General features: G+C 45.9%; 1 protein-coding gene across 1 annotated transcript in view; it reads left to right on the top strand.

The window, feature by feature from the left end:
• LOC8039566 overlaps positions 1–18,675 on the top strand; it is a 298,351-nt gene that overhangs the window by 65,953 nt on the left and 213,723 nt on the right. The window contains exon 4 of the mRNA XM_042290402.1: positions 5,611–5,768. Coding sequence (XP_042146336.1) covers positions 5,611–5,768 — 158 coding nt within the window. The remainder of the gene's footprint in view (positions 1–5,610; positions 5,769–18,675) is intronic.

Raw genomic sequence — 18,675 nt, 5'->3', positions numbered from 1 at the left:
CATAACCAGCTTCGCTGTAAAATGTAATATTCGCACGCTTCTAGTATAAAAAACAACTGCTGAGGCGACATAAACAAAAACGTCTACTCATCTCAGATTTTAAAATGTGGAACGGTATCCAACGTTCTTTTTTACTCTCCAACTCAGTAAATAAAGAACTGTGTCAAAATGAACTTAATCCTTGCAGTCAAGACATATCAGATCAGCAATTTAGAAAGTATTCTATGAAGGAACAGCCCTACCGAGAGCATCACGCACGACCAAAATCCCAAGATTATTGAATATAGATAATGCAGTCAACGAGGGAACGCGAAAGTGCTCTTACGGAAACTCGTTGCTGGGGATGCACCAATCTTGTTCATAACCTTTAAAATTCTTACATCAAAAAAAAAAAAAAAAAAAAAAAAGCCAAAGATGGCGAAACATTGTTATCTTCAGCACGGGCGGCAAGACGATAAATCACGCAACGCACACGGCCTCTAAAGTGGTGGTCCTGGACGGACGCCAGACTTCGTGCAACAGTCTAACGGAAAACGAACGGCCTGTCTCTAAATCTTCCTGGAGATTGTTTTCTCCTCAAAGGTACAATGTTTCACGTCCAAGACGACCTTGAACGCATCGCTCACCCTCCAGTAGCGCATATTTTGCTTTCATAAAGGTCTGTTTTGTTGACACTTTGAAGGATCGAGAAATATAACTGTTCGTTTTCCGAGTAAAAAAAGAAAAAAAAAACAAAAAACACACACATATTGCGAAAAACACAATGGAATGTCGAATTCCACTTTGTGTTCGTCTGAGACCTCTGTTTGCGTAGTTTACTTAGTGCAACCGATACATTCATTAAGCCTGTAGACGAAGTCTATAAGCGATAGGGTGGAAAGCAACATGGTATTGTATAAAGGCAAACAAAAGCATTAAAAACTAGAAAGAACACAAGTCGTATAAAAAAATAGCAGCGTTTCTCAATCAGCTATCTGCTTTTTTTTTTCTGTAGTTACAACACTTATTCATCTTTTTTTTTTTTTTTTTGAGGTCGTCATGTAGGTTTTTTTATAATCCCTGTCTTCATTGAAACAGGCAAGAACACAAGCTTGGGCCAGTGGTTGGTCTGATGGAAAAATAAGAAAGAATTCTCAACCGAATGTTGGAGGGACACCGACAAACCAGAATAACTTCTAGATCTTGCGCAAAAGAAAGGTAAAGCGAGGGAGAGAGAGAGAGAGAAAGAGAGAGAAAGAGAGAGCGAGAACTATGGTTTTTTCAAGGCAAATGCGACTGTAACCTATTGAAAACTATCAACCCCAAAGGGATAGCGACCTGGGATACAAGGAAATGATAAAGAAAAATTATGTCAAGACTATGGTGTGCTCTGTACATTATCTCCACAAAAGAGTGCACAAAGTGTGGCAACTCGTGAATCTTGACCAAAACAAGAAAAGACCGAAAGGTTAAAAAAATATTTGAAATAAAACTTGGCTTAAAACACAACATTATAAAGCACTAAATTTCCAAATCAAGCTTATTTAAGAATAGTGGGGTAATTCTTTTAAGGAACGTCATAGAGCATTTAAAAAAAGTTTATTTCTCTTAAGATCTCGCAGTAATTTGTTCGTGCTAAACATCTTTTTTTTTTCCCAGCACGGAAACAAAATTAGTGTTATAACACGATTTCGCCAGATTTCAAAAAAAGATAAATACAAAATTATTTATTACAGAACCACCAGAATAGGAGCCCGAGGTCACTGCTAGGGCACCTATCTGGGATGTAAAGCAACTACGACCATTTGAGTTAGAATAACTTCTTGCAATATCCATGGCTGCACTTGTTAAGGAATTATATCTTGGTGAACCCTTGTAGAAGCGCGCAGTCAATCATTCAATAAAAAGTAAGCTGAATCATTCTATTTTTTTACATTGGAAACTGAAGAACGGATCCAAAAATGGTCAACAATGTGCGTCATGAAATATTTCATGAGGGATCGCTATGTGACCTTCATACTTTTTGTAACTGTATCTGTAGCTACAGGGCATTTCTCAGAAGGATGAGCACAATATTCATCACCGCATCCATAAATTCCTAACCTCAGAACGCACAGGCTCCGACTGAATGTAATGTTATCTAGTCGCTTAGAAAAGGTGCCAAGAACTTCGTAACTTAAAGCCACTTAATTCAAAAGTTTGAAACAGTTTTTCGAAACCTCGTTGAGTATAAAAAATGCCCTCCATTTTTGGCAGCATACGCTACCCTTTCCCGTGTATTCTCGGGTTTCGCTGGGCGCTATTTTCTAATCTTAATATTGCTTCAAATTTTAAATTATATAACGTCAACTTAAACCCCCTTGGCATTTTATTCCAACCACTCGGAGCAGAAACTCAGTACTTCATAATGTCTGGTTAATTCCGGTGGTACAAGAAATAAAATGATTCGATTCATATTTTAAGCAATGAACAAAAATAACAACAAATCACGCAATCTGCAAAACTATGGATGTATTTGTGAATGCACGTAAACACGTAACTGAATTTGTGTCATTGAAACACTTTGCATTCTACAAAGGTATGTGCTTAAAACGGTAATTGCATTCAATGAACCCGGGTTCTTTCACACCAGAGATAAACCTGCGGACTTAAAAATTATAAATATACAGGGTGTGTAATCTAAAATCGAACAAATTCATTAAAAACAATTGTCAAAGGCCCATTAATGCTGTTTGTGCAGGTGAGTTCTGCGACCAGGGGGACAATTATATCCGGAAAATGCTCACAATAAATAAAATATTTGGTTAAAATTTGTCAATGAACTTTGTAATTAGTGGAAACAAACACGTGGTTCCAATTAGAAACTTGCTGAGCGACATCGAAAACTACTAAATCAGTGAATTTTAGAAACCCTTGAAGGACTTGGGAAGCAAGGGAATGCACCATTTACTACTGGTGCAGCAGGCACAAGGGGAGCGGTGCAAATACGCGGATAACAAGATTATCATCCGCGTTTTGGCACCGTTGGCCTTGCACATGTTGCCCGAGTGGTAACGTTGACGCACTCCGGTGCCTCTCACGGGCTTTAAGTCTATCTAAAGTAGAAAGATTCAGTGGTTGTTGATGACGCTCAGCAAGTTTCTAACTCGAAGCGTATGTTAATTTTTTCCTCATTACAAAGTTGTTAAGGAAATTTAGTTAATTATTGAATTTTTCGCAAGAATTAGACCCTCTGGTATGTCCCCTTGGCCGCACTAGGGTTGCTTTCACTGATTTCTTTTTTAAAAGAAATCTGTTCTGAATGAAATCAGACATTCTGTATATATGCGTCTACACTCGTTTTTTTTTTATTACTATAACCATTATATGCAAATTGAGGCAAACGCTTGAAATGACTGTCGAACTAAATTATAAGAGCCACCTGCGAGTCTTAGTTGGCACGAAGACTTGACTTTGTGATACTTAAATAATAATTATGATATATTTTCTTGAATACCTACTTGAATTGTTTTTATAAGGCACTGAGTGCAGTATTGTTTAAATGTCATTTAAGCATATAGCACTGGGCTATGTATATATTGCTCTTTTTGATATTATTTTCATGCCCACATACAATTTAAATTAAACCCATAATTTTTCTTCATTTTTTTTTTACAGCGAGTGTTAATTTTTAAGGACTTCCCAGCTGCATTCGCGGCATCGGCATTGTCCTGCGGAGAAATCTTTAAATTACCTTTCGGCCGAAAGGTGTCGCGTAGGCCTGCGTGACGGTAAGGCCCTTGAATAAGGAAGATAGCGACATATAGTCTCCCTTCTCCTGCGGACATAACGACCAAGATTAGGTTTATAGTACACTGACCCGGCTGCAGCCTGCAGTTGACGCAAAATCCATGAATTCAAAATGGCTGCGTGTATGGTTTTTGGGTTTTCGTCGAGCGCACCCAAGAAGCTGCGAGCGTAACTGCTTCGATCGAGAGAGAGAGAGAGAGAAGGCTGTATTATAGAAGGACAGAGAGGTTAACTTGAACTTAGGTTCTGGTTGGCTACTCTGTAATGGGGAGAAGGGGTAGGGGGAAGAAAGGGTAAGATGATGAGGAAGAAAGATGAGGTGAAGTTGTCAATGAGGGTGAGCAATGATACAAATGTTCAGTATCTCACAGGCAGTTTTAAGCACCCTGCAAAGTTTTCGCCAATTCCGTGTTCGTGAGGAACACTACCAAGGCCTTCGTGGCCTTGGTAGAAACACACTGCTACAAGATCCAGAGCTTAAATCGCGTGTTCTTTGTTTACCTGCGAAATGTTTGTCCGTACGCGTTTGCGACAATTGTGCGATTTATATGCGGTTTTGTTTCTTTTTGAAGTATGGAGCTCAATTGTACAGATTTCTGCGGGGTTATTTCTCGTTCGACTGGTTGACAAGGATGTTGAAACTGGCTTCAACGCGTGCGTATATCGCGATAAAGATACAGATAAGCAGGCGCTTCTCAATGCCGTTTGTCCGCACCGACCGTACAGGTTATACATGCGACTTATCCGAAAATGCAGCTTCTATGCAAACGTTTCTTTTTTTTTTTTATAACATTTGTTAGGCGGCTGCGACTTACGCAAGGGCGAGACTTATGGACTAGAAAATACGCTATCTTTCTGTTGAAATTAATTGTTAGTCAAGGGTTCTGAATGCAGGCTTGATTTTGATCGAACACAAGCCTGTGTGGCATTGCATTAAAAGCGTTCCAAAATAAAAATAATTTTTTTCAGCCGCGTTGCTATTTGGTGTGTCAAAGTATTCGGGAACTTAAGTACCAGGAATTCGAAAGTCGGATCGAGCTATTCGGGCAACCATCTTTCCATTCGAATACGAAACCCGTGTTATCGTACACCCCTAGAAAAAAGTTCTGCACGCGATGCATGCTTCCCCCCTCCCTCCCTCACGCACACAAACACACACGCAGACGCGCAGACGCACATACACGTGCGCACACGCACGCACGTACGCACGCACGCACGCAAGCACGCAGGCACACAGTCCCCTTGTATTTAATTAAATACGTTTTAACGGGTGTTTTTAAAGGTCGAAAGCACGAAAAAAGTGGTCATTAAAATAACTGAAAAAAAAAAGAACAACTTGGATTCTACACCATCTGGGTACATCGAAAATAGGAAGCCACCCATTGCGCCAACGAGCATTTATTAACCTCCCTTTTTGTGTGTGTGTCTGTGTGGGGGGCGAAATGTGCTATTCGCTTTGCTGAGCAATATGCCCGTCTTCCCTCATCCCTTCAGCCCTGATTGTGTCAGATTACTTTTTCTTCACTTGCCCAATGAAGGTAATCACACTAATTCGATAACACCAGTTTACGCAAACAGCGGCCTATATTGAGAAAATGAAGAAACACGTGAGCTATATGAAATGGTTTTTAATCTGAATGTGTGTAATCTGTTTTACAAGTTTCTTTGGTTCACTTTTCTTTCAATGAACTTCAGTTGCGAGTCAGCCGTTGTCCTGTCGTATTCTTTACCCGTTCTTGGTCCCTGTTTATCTGAGGCTGTTTTTCATCATGCTTAAATTGAATTCACTGCGTAATTTAATTCAGGCAAGTTCAGTGATGTCACCTCTGCCCTCATTGACAGAATTCAACGTGATCGTCCTCTGGTATCCGGACCGCTCGCCAAGGCTATCTGAGTACGCGTTAGACATGGCATTCCACCACATCGACAGCTTGAGCGCAGCCACGAAGCACACCCTACTCCTGAAGCATTCGGGAAGCTTCGAGTACATTCTGCAACAGGTATGTGGCGCCATCTCAACGGTCGAAGTCCAAGTAAGAAAATTACGAACCACGAATCGGTACGAAAAACGTACGCGCTTGCCACTAGATTGCGCCAGCTATCCGGCCAGTGTATATAGTATGATGAGATATTCGTTTTCAGTATTGTCGGTGAAAGGCACCACGTGATTTACGGAATTGATTTAACGAGTAAGTTGTTAACTAATCGGTACCTAAAATCCAATCGAAGGTTCCGCAGTTCATTGGAATCGTTCTTGCTATTTGTGCGTTTCGCTTGCATCGTCCTGCAGTATTCTCTTCGTCGCACGATTTTTACTGTCTAGCAGCTTGAGTCGCATAATAGCAGGATAGCCCAACTGCAAATCTTTATCGTGACGAGGTTTGTCGAAAGTAATTGGTAAAAAGAGATCTCTCCAGTCATAGCAGGTGGAAATAGACTTTCCTCGGTTTTTATATTTGGATTAAATTCAACATAACAAATCGGCGTCTATAGTTTGTAATGATTTTGCAAAAAAAAAAAAAAAAAAAAATCATGATTCAGCTATTTTATGGTACAGTACTACAGTGTGGCCAATAATCAGTGCCAGTAGCTTTTTGAGATTCGCAACTCCCACGGAAGGTGCCCGCGGTAGAAACAAGAGTTTTAAAAAAACAAAATCACAGTTCACTTGTGGTGAGAAAAAAAATGAAGAAGCCTTTTACGGTCTTGACAGTGGACTACGAAAATTTCATGTGGTTGCGATTCGATAATTACCCCAAATGCGATGTCGAGGTCATGAAGTCTACTGTATAATTTCTCTTTTGGAAACTGAGGTTGTGATAACATCTATAATTATCTTCGATTCTTGATCATAACTATATGTTAGACTTAGTGTTCACGTGATAATAGAAAATTCCAGAGTTTCTTCAGAAAAGGGCACACGAAGAAAGGCCTATGTTACACAGGGGCGCTCCAAACAGCGGCTTTTTGAGTGTAAGTAATTTCTTGCTAACTTAGAAGGTTAGAAATAAATATAATACTTTCCCGCGATTCTGTTTTGTGTACCAGCATACATAACTAGAACTCGCTGGAAACGCTTCTATAGCACCAGTATACAACACTACGACCTATACATTACTAGTAGTGTATGTATTACAGTGGAACTAGCGTACCGTATTAATAGTGAATTCTGTATAATGTTCCAGTGTTATACAATTGCATGGTAAAGTGTAGCATTTTTGTACTGTATTTTGTGAACGGAATACACAATTACACAGTACAAACATGTAGTAATATTTGCCCTGCATGAGGTGTACAGTTTACGCAGTACAACTAATGTAGGTTGTATACAATCCTAAATTACAGTTTTAAATGCTGTACTGTATAATACTATAAAGCATCTGATTTGCACACTAGTACTGTGTGCTTATACTGTTCGAAAGTACATGCCGCTCCACAGCACCAGAGCGCAATCGTGGTACCGTAAACTGATTGGATCCATTCCCTTTTTTGTGCATCTGAAATGCTGAAAAGGTAAGGCGATCTGATGCAGCCTATGGAAGTCACGCACTTGGTCCGACATGCTGACTTCATTGCGAAAGAAGTTGAGCATTATTTTTTCAGTCTATTAAACCAAGTTCAACATGTAAAGGGTCACGAGCCAGAATCGGAGCTGGAATGAACCCTTTTCAAAACACTTGTGGCGGACAAAGAGTCCAACAGAGGACAGCACTCAACACCCAACGCCGACCGGCACCCGCGCACCTTGGCGCGAAGAAAAAGAGGATCGGAGAGAAGCACGCGCGACCAGCTCCCGGGTAAAACACAGCTCATCGTTCCAAGCAAGACTATGGTTCAGACAACCAAACTAGCCGTGGATAAAAGACAGTTATTGTAGCTCAGTCGTCAATGGAATTATTGCGTGCTACAAACTGGTGACACGGACATCGAACCCCTACCTGCTAGTTAGTTGTCCTAACCTACAACTGCTGAAATGACGGACCCAAGACTACACACCGATGCCTCCACCGGTGAACCTTCCTTGCTGGCTGCGAACATCGGAAGCACAAACTTCAAGCTTCGCGCCTTTTGGAATGGCGACGCAGAACTCTGGTTTCTACACGTCGAGGCCTTATTTCGGTCACACTGGATTGCATCGCAAAGGTCCCGGTTCGACTTCGTAATAGCTGCGCTACCTCAAGCTACTGCCGCGATAGTTCGCGACATTCTACGTGCACCACCCGACAACTCATATGATCGCCTTAAAGAAGAACTTATTCACCGCACCACGGAATCCGAACAACGCCGCCTACAACTCTTGACGACAGAAAAGTTAGGAGACCGAAAACCAACAGACTTCTTACGACGAATGCACCAACTGCTTGGGGACCAGCCTGACACAGTCGAGGCATCAATTTTCAGAGAACTTTTCTTTCAACGGCTCCCAAACAACGTCCGTATGATCCTGTCCGCCTCAGAAATAACATCTACCGAGGCCTTAGCTCGCATGGCAGACAGGATCATAGAGGTCAATACACCTACCATCTCGACTCTTGGTACAACCAGACCATCATCACCTCCGAGCAAGGATTGTATAGAGAAACTCAGCGTCGTCGTCTCACAACTTTCAGATAAGGTGGACCAACTTAACACCGAAGTGTCCTCCCTTCGGCTGGCTGAGCCACGATCTATAAGCAACGATCAGAGATCACCGAATGGGCGACCTCAAACGGGACGACCCCGGACAAGTAGAACACCCGCCGGGGAACCTAATCGACACTGCTGGTACCACCAAAAATTTGGAGAGCAAGCCCGCCGCTGCATTCCTCCCTGCGCTTACCAGGGAAACTTCCGAACCACGCATTAAAGACGGCAAATGCAGTGGTACCTGATATCAGCCGTCTTTTCTTTGGACGGTCGCGAAAGCGTTCTTCTCCACCTGGATAAGTCGCTTTGGTGTGCCGACAAAAATCACAACGGACAGAGGCCGACACTTCCAGTGCCGATTATTCGCGAAACTTTCACAACTGCTCGGCGTAAACCATATCTCGACGACAGCATACCATCCTGCTGCCAATGGCCTCGTCGAAAGATTCCACCGGCAACTGAAAACGGCACTAAAAGCTTCAGATAATACGTCGTGGACAGAAACCCTTCCTATGATCCTTCTAGGACTCCGCACAACACTAAAGGAGGACACCAACTGCAGCGTCGCAGAGCTGGTTTACGGATCTTCACTCCGACTACCAGGCGATTTTTTTGTGGCATCACCAGACACCGAGTTACCTGATCCCCTGGACTACGTTGCACGGCTTAAAACCGTGATACGGTCTCTTCAACCGGTACCCTTTCGCAAGCCACACCAATCGCAAGTGTTTGTGAGCCCCTATCTGGAAACGGCAACCCACGTATTTGTGCGCAACGACGCAGTGCGACGACCACTACAACCTACATACACAGGACCCTTCAAGGTAATTGCGCGAGCACCCAAATATTACAAACTTGACATCAATGGACAAAAAGATACCGTATCCCTCGATCGACTGAAACCTGCTCACATGGCCAATACGTCTGGACCAGAATCAGATAACTTGACATGTTCGCATAGTGTCATAAGAACTGGGATAGACAACTCAGGTATAACACGTCCAAAAACCAGTGCAGCTACAGCACCGGCTCGAAAATCACCTGTCAACAGGGTCCACATTGACGCTAACCCGACACCGCAGCATCGTTCCACGCAACGGCTAAACCGTCCCGTGACTAGGGGGGAGCTCCTGTGGCGGACAAAGAGTCCGACAGACGACAGCACTCAACACCCAACGCCGACCGGCACCCGCGCACCTTGGCGCGAAGAAAAAGAGGATCGGAGAGAAGCACGCGCAACCAGCTCCCGGGTAAAACACAGCTCATCGTTCCAAGCAAGACTATGGTTCAGACAACCAAACTAGCCGTGGATAAAAGACAGTTATTGTAGCTCAGTCGTCGATGGAATTATTGCGTGCTACACACTTCTCGAAAGGCGCGAGTTTATTACATTGTTCGGACTTTTATACCGCTTTTTAGGATGACTTATTCTTCTCTTTCACGCAGTCAGAAAAGGGTGATGTTGTGCAGCGGTTAGCGTAGCTACAAGGTAATAATAATACCCGGAGTTCGCATTTCGGTACCGTCGAAGGTTTTGTCACCCGGCACCTTTGTATCGTATATCCAGGCTTGTATACGTGACGCGAAAAAGATTGAGACGTTTACAAATCTCTGTTATGCGAAATTAGAGCGCAGCTCTTCAGGAGGAGGAGGGGAGGGTAAGCCCCTCTCCCCTCCCCCTACTATCCCCCTCCTCCTTCCCTCTTCCTCTCCTCCTCCTCCTCCTCCCCTCCTAATCCTTTCATTTTCCTCTTTCCCTCCTTCTCCTCGTCTCCTCTTCCCCTCCTCCTCTCCTCCTCCTCCTTTCCTCCTCCCCTCCTTCCCCCTCATCCACCTCTTTCCCTCCTTCCACTACTCTCCTCCTCTCTTCCTCATCTCTTCCTCCTCCCCTTCAACTACTCTCATCCTCCTCCCTCCCCTCATTTCCTCCTCCTCTCCTCCTCCTCCTGCGCACCCAACCATCCTCCTCCACCGTACCCTCCTGTCCTCCTCTTCCATGCCTTCCCCTGCTCCCACAATTTCCCCACTAAATTTAGCTGAAACATTGACACCACGTGACCTCAACACGAATGGAGTTTCTCCGCTAAATTTAGCGGGGAAAATCACGTCAGATGACTTCGTGTCAGGTCACCCATCAACAAACTTAGATTTTCCGCTAGATTTAGCGGGGAAATTGACATCTTTTGACCTCAACACCAATTTAATTTCCCGCTATAAAACGTGCCTCTTGCATCGACGAACCTTGCGCTACTTTTGAAACATGAAGGGGATTTACTATAGGCCTCCTGCGTTTCCCAGGGGGTGCTGCGAAAAGGGACTTTTTAGGCCTTGTTTTGGGTAGTACAAACATTAGCGTCTAAAACTGTCACGCGTGCAGAAGCGTGCCTGCTCTGGTGCGGAGCGCAAGATCAAGATGAAAATACAAAGACGCAACAAAAATTCGAACGCCGTCAAAGTTAAGATACAGTGGTCTAGCTAAGACGCTAAGAGCATGAGCCAAGAGATGTTGTTTCACGCGTTCCGAAGCAGACATGAAAAAGAAAAAGAAAAGTGAAAGCGTCGCGACACGCGTGTTTTGACGTCACCACCCAGATTAAAAAGGCGCGTACCCTAGCGGTGGTGTCATGAATCTGGCACTTTTGATTGTCTTGCGGCGTTGAGTCTGGCCGATTTCTGGCGTCCAAAGGTGTTTTTCGTTCTTCAACACTAGACAGAATTAAAAAAAAGCTCAACCAACGTGCTATAAGTAGTGCGAGTGTTAGCGCCGTCCTCGAAGACGACGAAGAGTACCCCGAGAGCGCTCCACGATCCGCGTGACTTTGAGTTCTTTTCTCGGTAGCCATACCCGCCTGACGTATATTAAACGTCCTTTCCTAACCTTCTCTCGGCCGCCCCCGTCTTCAATGCCGAGACCGTAACATCTCAGAAGTGGGATAGCCAGCAACCACGGCCCACTTCGGATCGAATCCTGCGGCTACGACTTGGCACAGCGGCGCCAAACGAAACCTCGACATGGCTGAACCGAACGAGGAAGGTCAGCGGCGCAGCGAACGGAACCGGACCCGACTGACTGCGGCAGCGGGCCCTCCCCGACTTCCAGTCACCGTTACTACTGGAGCAAGGAGCACAGGCCTTGGCGTTAGCGATGGCGCGACCACGAGCCAAGGTAGTGTGGCAGCTGGAAATCCTGAACTCTCCGACACCGGTAATCAAGGAAAAGGAACATCGGTGACGAGCCCATCGATCGTCCCTCCGGCAATTCAGACTGGATTGAATGTACCGACAGGCGACCTTCCTGGACTTAATTCTCTTGTACAGGAGGCCATACAAGCCGCCGTGCGAGGAGCGATCACGGGCTTGGCTGACCTGCTACGTTCCACAGCTCAGCCCACGAATGACGCAAGACCACCGACAGACTCTGGTAAGCTGGTACCAGTGTTCAACCCCGTGACGAATCTATAGCGCAGACCATCGAACATTGGATAAGAAAAGTCGACGAACTATCTGTGATATACTCATGGAACGAGCGACAGACGTCGTGTTTTGCGCTGACGAAACTGGAAGGAATCGCTAAAACATGGTACGACGGCTTCGTCAGTGCCCAGCGCTCGTGGCTTGAATGGAAGGCGGAGCTGAAGAAAGCTTTTCCACCCGTCATATGCTTACAGCGCCGGCACCAAGAGATGGAAGCGAAACGGAAATTGGCAAACGAAACCGTCGAGCAGTACTTTCATGAAAAAGTCAGCATAGCTCGACTCTGTCAACGTCCTGAAGATCAGATCGTGGATTATGTCATAACCGGCATCAATGACGAATCTCTCGTTCAAAGTCTGAGCGTTGTCAAGTTCCCGACGCCGGAGGCTCTGCTGGAATGTCTAAAATGTTTGGACGACCGACTCGCCGTCATTGAGGAAGCGTCCCACCGGTCAGATGTGGCGACCGTTTCAGCGACTGTCAAGGCAGTTCCATCGAATCACCGATCCACCCAAAGAGTTGTTAAACGAAAACCGGCCTTTAACTCTAGCGGTGAGCCGCGCTGTTTTAACTGCGACGATTACGGACATATATCTGCAAACTGCAGTAAACCACAGAAGCGAGAACGCTGCAGCAAATGTCAACGGATAGGACATAAAACAGCGGACTGCAGAGCAAGCGCCAAAGGTAGTACGAACGTCAAAAGTCATCGCATTGAAGATAAACAGAAAGTGAATGCACGAAACGAGAAGTACTTTCAAGATGCTCTGGTAGACGGGAAGCCCATTCGAGCTTACGTTGACCTTGGAAGTCAGTGCGTTACGTTGCGCAAGATAGATGCCGACGATTTGGGAATCAGCTATAACGAGCCGTCCCGGGGATGCAAGATTGCGGGCTACGGTTCCGGTCAAGTTCTACCGTGTGGAATGACGGAAGCAAGCGTCACAGTGGACCAAGCTACAGTCCGCGTTCCAATCTACATTGTTCCAAGTGAAGCGCAGGCGATTCCGCTTCTCGTTGGACAGCCATTTACTGAGCAACCACATGTCACGATCGTGCGAAGAAGGAACACACTTCGCATTTTTGAAGGGAACGGCAGCTTTGCTGATGAAGATGACCAGCTTCGATTCGTTCAAGTTCCTGATCTTCCGCCACGTTCTGTCACGCTCTGGGCCAAGGAGTCTGTCGTGATTCCACCGGACTACGTGGGAATTGTTCGTCTGACGACCAAGGAATCCGCCACAGGACACGTCTTCGTTGACGCACAATTTCGAACGCAAGAGGGCAGGGAACACTGTTTGCCTGCTTGCGTAATCGACGTCTCGGAAGGCGGCAACACTGTTTTGCCTATTTTGAATGTATCGAAGTCCGACCTCCATATTTCGAAAGGAGAAGTAGCAGCCAGAGGATCCTGGTGTTCAGGAACAATTGAGACTGCGTGCCAGCGAAAGACGACGGATTTGTTGGAACCGATTAAGGCGGAGGATATACGAAAGGGGCCTCAGGTGACTGCTGAAGAATTTGACAGGCTGCTAGAGCTCATTAACGAGTACCGCGACTGTTTTGCAGTCAACGTCTTCGAGCTTGGCTCTACGAATGCGGCAGAGATGAACATCGAGACTGTTCCTGGGGCAAAACCAGTATCTTTTCGTCCATACCGGCTGTCCCACGACCAACGCACTCGAGTAAACAAGGCCGTAGAAGAACTGAAAGAAGCAGGTGTTGTCCGCGACTCATCATCCGAGTATGCGAGCCCACTACTTGTCGTAAAAAAGAAAACCGGAGAGGAACGACTTTGTGTTGACTACAGAGCGCTGAATGTGATTACTAAGAAAGATAAGTATCCTCTACCTCTTATCGAAGATCAGCTGGACCGACTCCAGGGAAACTACTGCTTTACGACGCTTGATCTGGCATCGGGCTATTACCAAGTTCCAATGGCTAAGGACTCCCGAGCTAAGACTGGTTTCCTGATGCCTGACGGACATTACGAGTTCTTAAAAATGCCGTTCGGTCTCACCAACGCTCCAGCGGTCTTTCAACGTATGATGAATGCCGTATGGGGACCGTTGCGATATGGTGTCGCCCTAGCGTACATGGACGACGTTCTTATCCCTTCCAACGACTTTAATGAGGGTCTTGCTCATCTCGAGCAGGTCTTCCAGGTTCTACGAGCTGCGAACCTTACGCTTCGTATAAGCAAATGCACCTTCATGACAGAGAAAGTCACGTATCTGGGCTTCGAGATCGGAGCGACTGGTCTCAGACCCAGAAGCGACTACAAAGTGAAGGCTCTAATTAACTTTCCAACACCGTTCCGAGTGCACGAAGTCCGACAGTTTGTTGGACTGGTCAGTTACTTCAGACGGTTTGTCAAAAATTTGGCAACTCTCGCACAGCCATTAACGAAGCTTCTAAAGAAAGACGCACCTTGGGAGTGGACCACAGAGCAGGACTCCGCGTTCAGCGTCCTAAAGCTGCGCTTGCAGGAACGCCCTGTGTTCCTGCAAGAACCTTTTACGCATAAAAAGTTCCCTCCCCCCTCGCCCCGCCCCCCCCCCCCCAAAATAAAAAAGAAAAGAAGAAAATTACAATATCTACAGCAGGACTGCCATTGCGAACCTCAAATAATATCAGGTACCGCTTTACCGTAGCAAAAACGCAGGTAGTTTTTTCTCTGACATAGGCGGCGAAGTTTGGGCAGTCGCATTCGGGCGGGGGGTTGGGGTTAGGCGTAGGCCGACGACACCGGCCTGTCAGTCAGGCGGCGTCGGCGAGAGGCGAGCGTAACGAACCGGAAAACCCAAGGCCGACCCAAGCGCGCTGGCCCAGTTTACGCGAGGCGGTCCAAGAATAAACCGCTGGCCGACTGCCACAGGAAAGTCGTCTGGGCGTCGAGAGGGGCCCCCGATGGAGAAACCCCCCCCCCCCCCCCCCCCCTTTCTCCAGGGCCCGCCGGCGGTAACCCACCCGCGCAGCAGGCACTGAGGCGTGGGAGTGTGGACCTTGCAGGCTGCGGAAGGATGCCGATCGGGGCTCCACAAACGTGCGCGTACTTACGCACCAACATATTTTACAGCCTTAAAGTCCCGTTCACATACTCGCGACTTATTACGACCGGCTCCGCAGCAGCGCGGCCTCTCGTAAGACGTTGAAGAGGCCTGAAAACCGCTCTTTACTTAGTCGGTCGGACTCAAAGGCAAGTGCGTGAACGGTCTTTTAAAGGGGAACTCCACAGGCTTTTTCATTGTCTGATCTGATTTCCTTGAAAGTTTGCTAAACTCGACAACAAGCATCACTAAAATAGTATTCCAAATACTTTGTCCAATTATATTTTTTTCCGCAAAGTTATTGAATATTAAATTTTGGTCCTCAGCGTGTTTTTTTTTTCGAACTGAAAGTCTCTACTGGCAACAACGAAAAAGTGACGTCAGTCAAGTGCAGGGGTCAACGCTACTAGAACACTCAGTTGGGAAACTCGCCGTCGAAACCTGGGCCGCTGGCGTCCACCGAGACCAAGCTAAATACGACAACAGCGCCACTCTTTATTATTTGTCTGTACTGTGGTCACATTGAACTTTTAGAAAGCATGTTTTTGCGTAAAAACAAACGGAAAAAACTCTTTTTGTATGATATTTATTGGAGTATAGTACAAAATCAGGGGCACGTGAGGTTTTTAAAATCTTTAGTTTGCAAGGTTTTGCGGCACAATTAATATTGTTTTTATAGAACCATGCCTCAGCGGTGCTTTCAGGTAGCGCGTCCCGACCTTGGTGCATTTTAACTTCGGCAGCACGACGCGGCGCGTCCGCTGGGGAGACGGGGGTGGCACCCCTGTAACCTCTTCCGCTGTATCTGTTTCGGCGCCGAAACGGCCGATTAAAGCCATAATTGACGTCACGAGCAGTTCGTCGAGTGGCCGCTGCGGGAGAATTGGCGGCGTTGTGTTCGCCATTAGCTCGGTGCTCGAGGACAGATCGGGGACACTTTTTCCGAGCTGTCGCTATGGCAGTTTCCCAACTGAGTGGTTTAGTAACGTTGGCAGGGGTTCACTATTTGGACTGCAGAACTTGTTCCCACCTTATTCCAAGCAGTTTCACGGTGTCAAATGAATGCTTTGGAACCTCGCTCCAGTACCCGCCCTCCAGCACGGAACAAATGATTGGCATATTCTATTTTTTAGGGTGCTTGCTCGACTGGCAAGCCTGCCCGCCACTGACTTCGCGCCCCTGAAAAGGGCGGGTGTATTTGAATGCTCGTTTCTGCATCATTTTCATTTGCCGATTTCACAATATCTCTTAGGAAGTTCGCGATCCTAATTAGCATACCGGGAAGTGTAAAGGCCGTGAAGTCGGAAAATATAGTTAGTCGAGGTAGCTCAAAAAACCTGCGCAGTACCCCTTTAAGGTTGCTTCATACACTTGAGACTGCTTACGACCACGTGCCTTAAAACCTCGCAAAAACCCTTAAAGGCCGACGTACAACCTCGGTCTTCTGCAAGGAAGACAATCCTCTTAGTCCTTTTAAGCTGCGGGGGGAGCCAAATTGGGGCTTTTCCGCTTACTCTCGCCCCCGACCGCCTAGTAGGCATATCCGCTATGGGCGACGAAAAAATATTAAAACAATTCCACCTGCCACTAGTAAAAAAAAAAAAATAGAGGGGAGAGAAAACGAGAATGGGGGACGGTTACGCTTATCTCCTAAATGCATTCCATAGGCGTGGCGACGGCAAAACAATGTTTTCGCCCATACTCGAAGTGACGATATTTCAAGATGGCGGCGCTTTTGTGAAAAAGGTCTATAGGAAAGGAGGGGGCGGGCAAAAGTGGAAAGCGCGAAGCGTACATCGGGCCTGACGAAAGTGGACGAACGAACACGCTGGCGCCGTCTATCTTGTGCCCATGGAACACTCTGCACTTCCGTATATTTCCTTTCTTTTTCCTTCGCGCATCAGTTATGTTTTTTTTTGTTCGAAAATCTTTAATGTACACACGACCATTTATCATAGATGTATGTACGTTCGATCTCGCGAAAACCGCAAAACATTCGCTCTAGTTAAGTGCAGCTCCAACTTTCAGGGTCACCTCAATAGATGGCGCCAGCGTGCCGTAGCGTTCAGAGCCATAGATAGAGAAAAGTTTGGCCAAGGGGCGTGGCCCGCTTGACAGCTCGTCAGCCACGTCACTAACACGTCACGCTAGCGTCGCGGGCACGCCCCACTCCGCCATTTTTGTTCTTACCCGCGCCGGACGACTGCGCTTGTATACGCTGCTCTCGGCGACTGCCAATGTACGGTCGTTTTGATTTCTGCTTTGGTCAGTTTTTAACGGCATTTAATCTCTGTGGTGTTTAGGCGAGAACCTTGTTTGACCAATTCCACGGTCACCTTGTTTATTCTCCGCCCGTACGTGCAGTGACGCTGCCCAGTTTATAAAAATTGCTTACGCTCGGTCAGACTCTGCGCTCGGTGTGTCGCGAAATTTACACTGGAATAAAACGCTGGTTGTTTATAGATTCAGTTGAGGCCGCTCATATCGGTTGGTTTTGATGTCGGGGTGCGACGATTTAAATTCCCGACGCAGTTTACAGGTTCTTGGCAGAATATTCGCGTCAGCGACATGAGATATGTGAGGTGCGCCCGCGTTTGCTACGAAATCTACGAAACGCGCTTCCACCGAAACGATGAGCGCTTGTAAACTAAAATTTGAAAGAGAGCTAAAGCTATTTGGCCGAGGTGTTTGTTTGCAACCGTGCTTCTGAGCAGGATTTCTTCGCGATATGCGCCAAATGGCATGTGTAGCTTGGAGCTATATTTTTAAATGAGATGATCTCGACATGCATGCGGTTTTCTTGCTTCAAACGGAGGCTTTCAGTAATGACATATATTTTTGTATGCAACTTTTTTAGTGGCAAGCTACAATACAAACTTCTCGTGCCTGGGCGTTAGAGAACGCTAGTCTAATTTAGCTCGATCTGGAGACAAAAACAGGCTTTTTTATACATGAAAGACCATTGATCTTAAACCGTCAAAAGATGCTCAAATGCAATCCGGTCCTAACTAGACGTTCGAGTTCATCTGCTCAGAATGCCCAGAACCAGAGAACTTTCCCCAAGTGGCATGTTTAATAAGCAACCTAAGCTCGAACTCTCTAATCTACTAAATCTGACGCGGTGCAGCCATCGACTTGCTGGATGAGCACTTCTTTGCGCTCCTTTTCTCAGCTGCCTTCCGGGTGTTCTCCTTCACATAAAATCGAATCCTGGCCCATCTGAAACGCCTGATCAGCTTTTCTTTGATTTCAGGACATTCTGGTAATGCCATGCATTCACAGTTGCTTCATGTACATTAAATTCAGGACAACTTATAACTTTCAATTTATTTAGCAGTTACTAGTTTAAACAGGGCTGTCATAATAAGGGCCCCTCAGAAGTTGCAGATAGTGAACATCAGAAATGCACATAATTAGAATTGACTTTCCCATTTTTTTTTGTTTGATTTAAATTCCATGTGGTCGTATATCTTGATGCAACAAACAAGGGTCGTAGCTTTAGTGATCCCACATGCTTATCTTCATTGCAACGAACTATAGTTATGTTTCACTTTTCTTGAGTTGAGCCAAAGTTTGAACTGCATGTATGACGAGATCAGTGCTATTGACAATTATTTATAAATTCGTACCGTGCGTGATCGCATCCGTAGGAAAATCTCCATTTACTTGGGGAGTTTTGGAATAATTGACAGCATTTTTACCTCACAAAGTCGGGAACCTGCCGTCGGTGTCCACTTGTCGCGCTTTATTTTTATCA

Source organism: Ixodes scapularis, unplaced genomic scaffold, assembly GCF_016920785.2.
Source record: "Ixodes scapularis isolate PalLabHiFi unplaced genomic scaffold, ASM1692078v2 PGA_scaffold1__304_contigs__length_218370807, whole genome shotgun sequence".
Taxonomy (NCBI): Eukaryota; Metazoa; Arthropoda; class Arachnida; order Ixodida; family Ixodidae; genus Ixodes; species Ixodes scapularis.
This window is presented reverse-complemented; position numbering and strand designations above follow the sequence as displayed.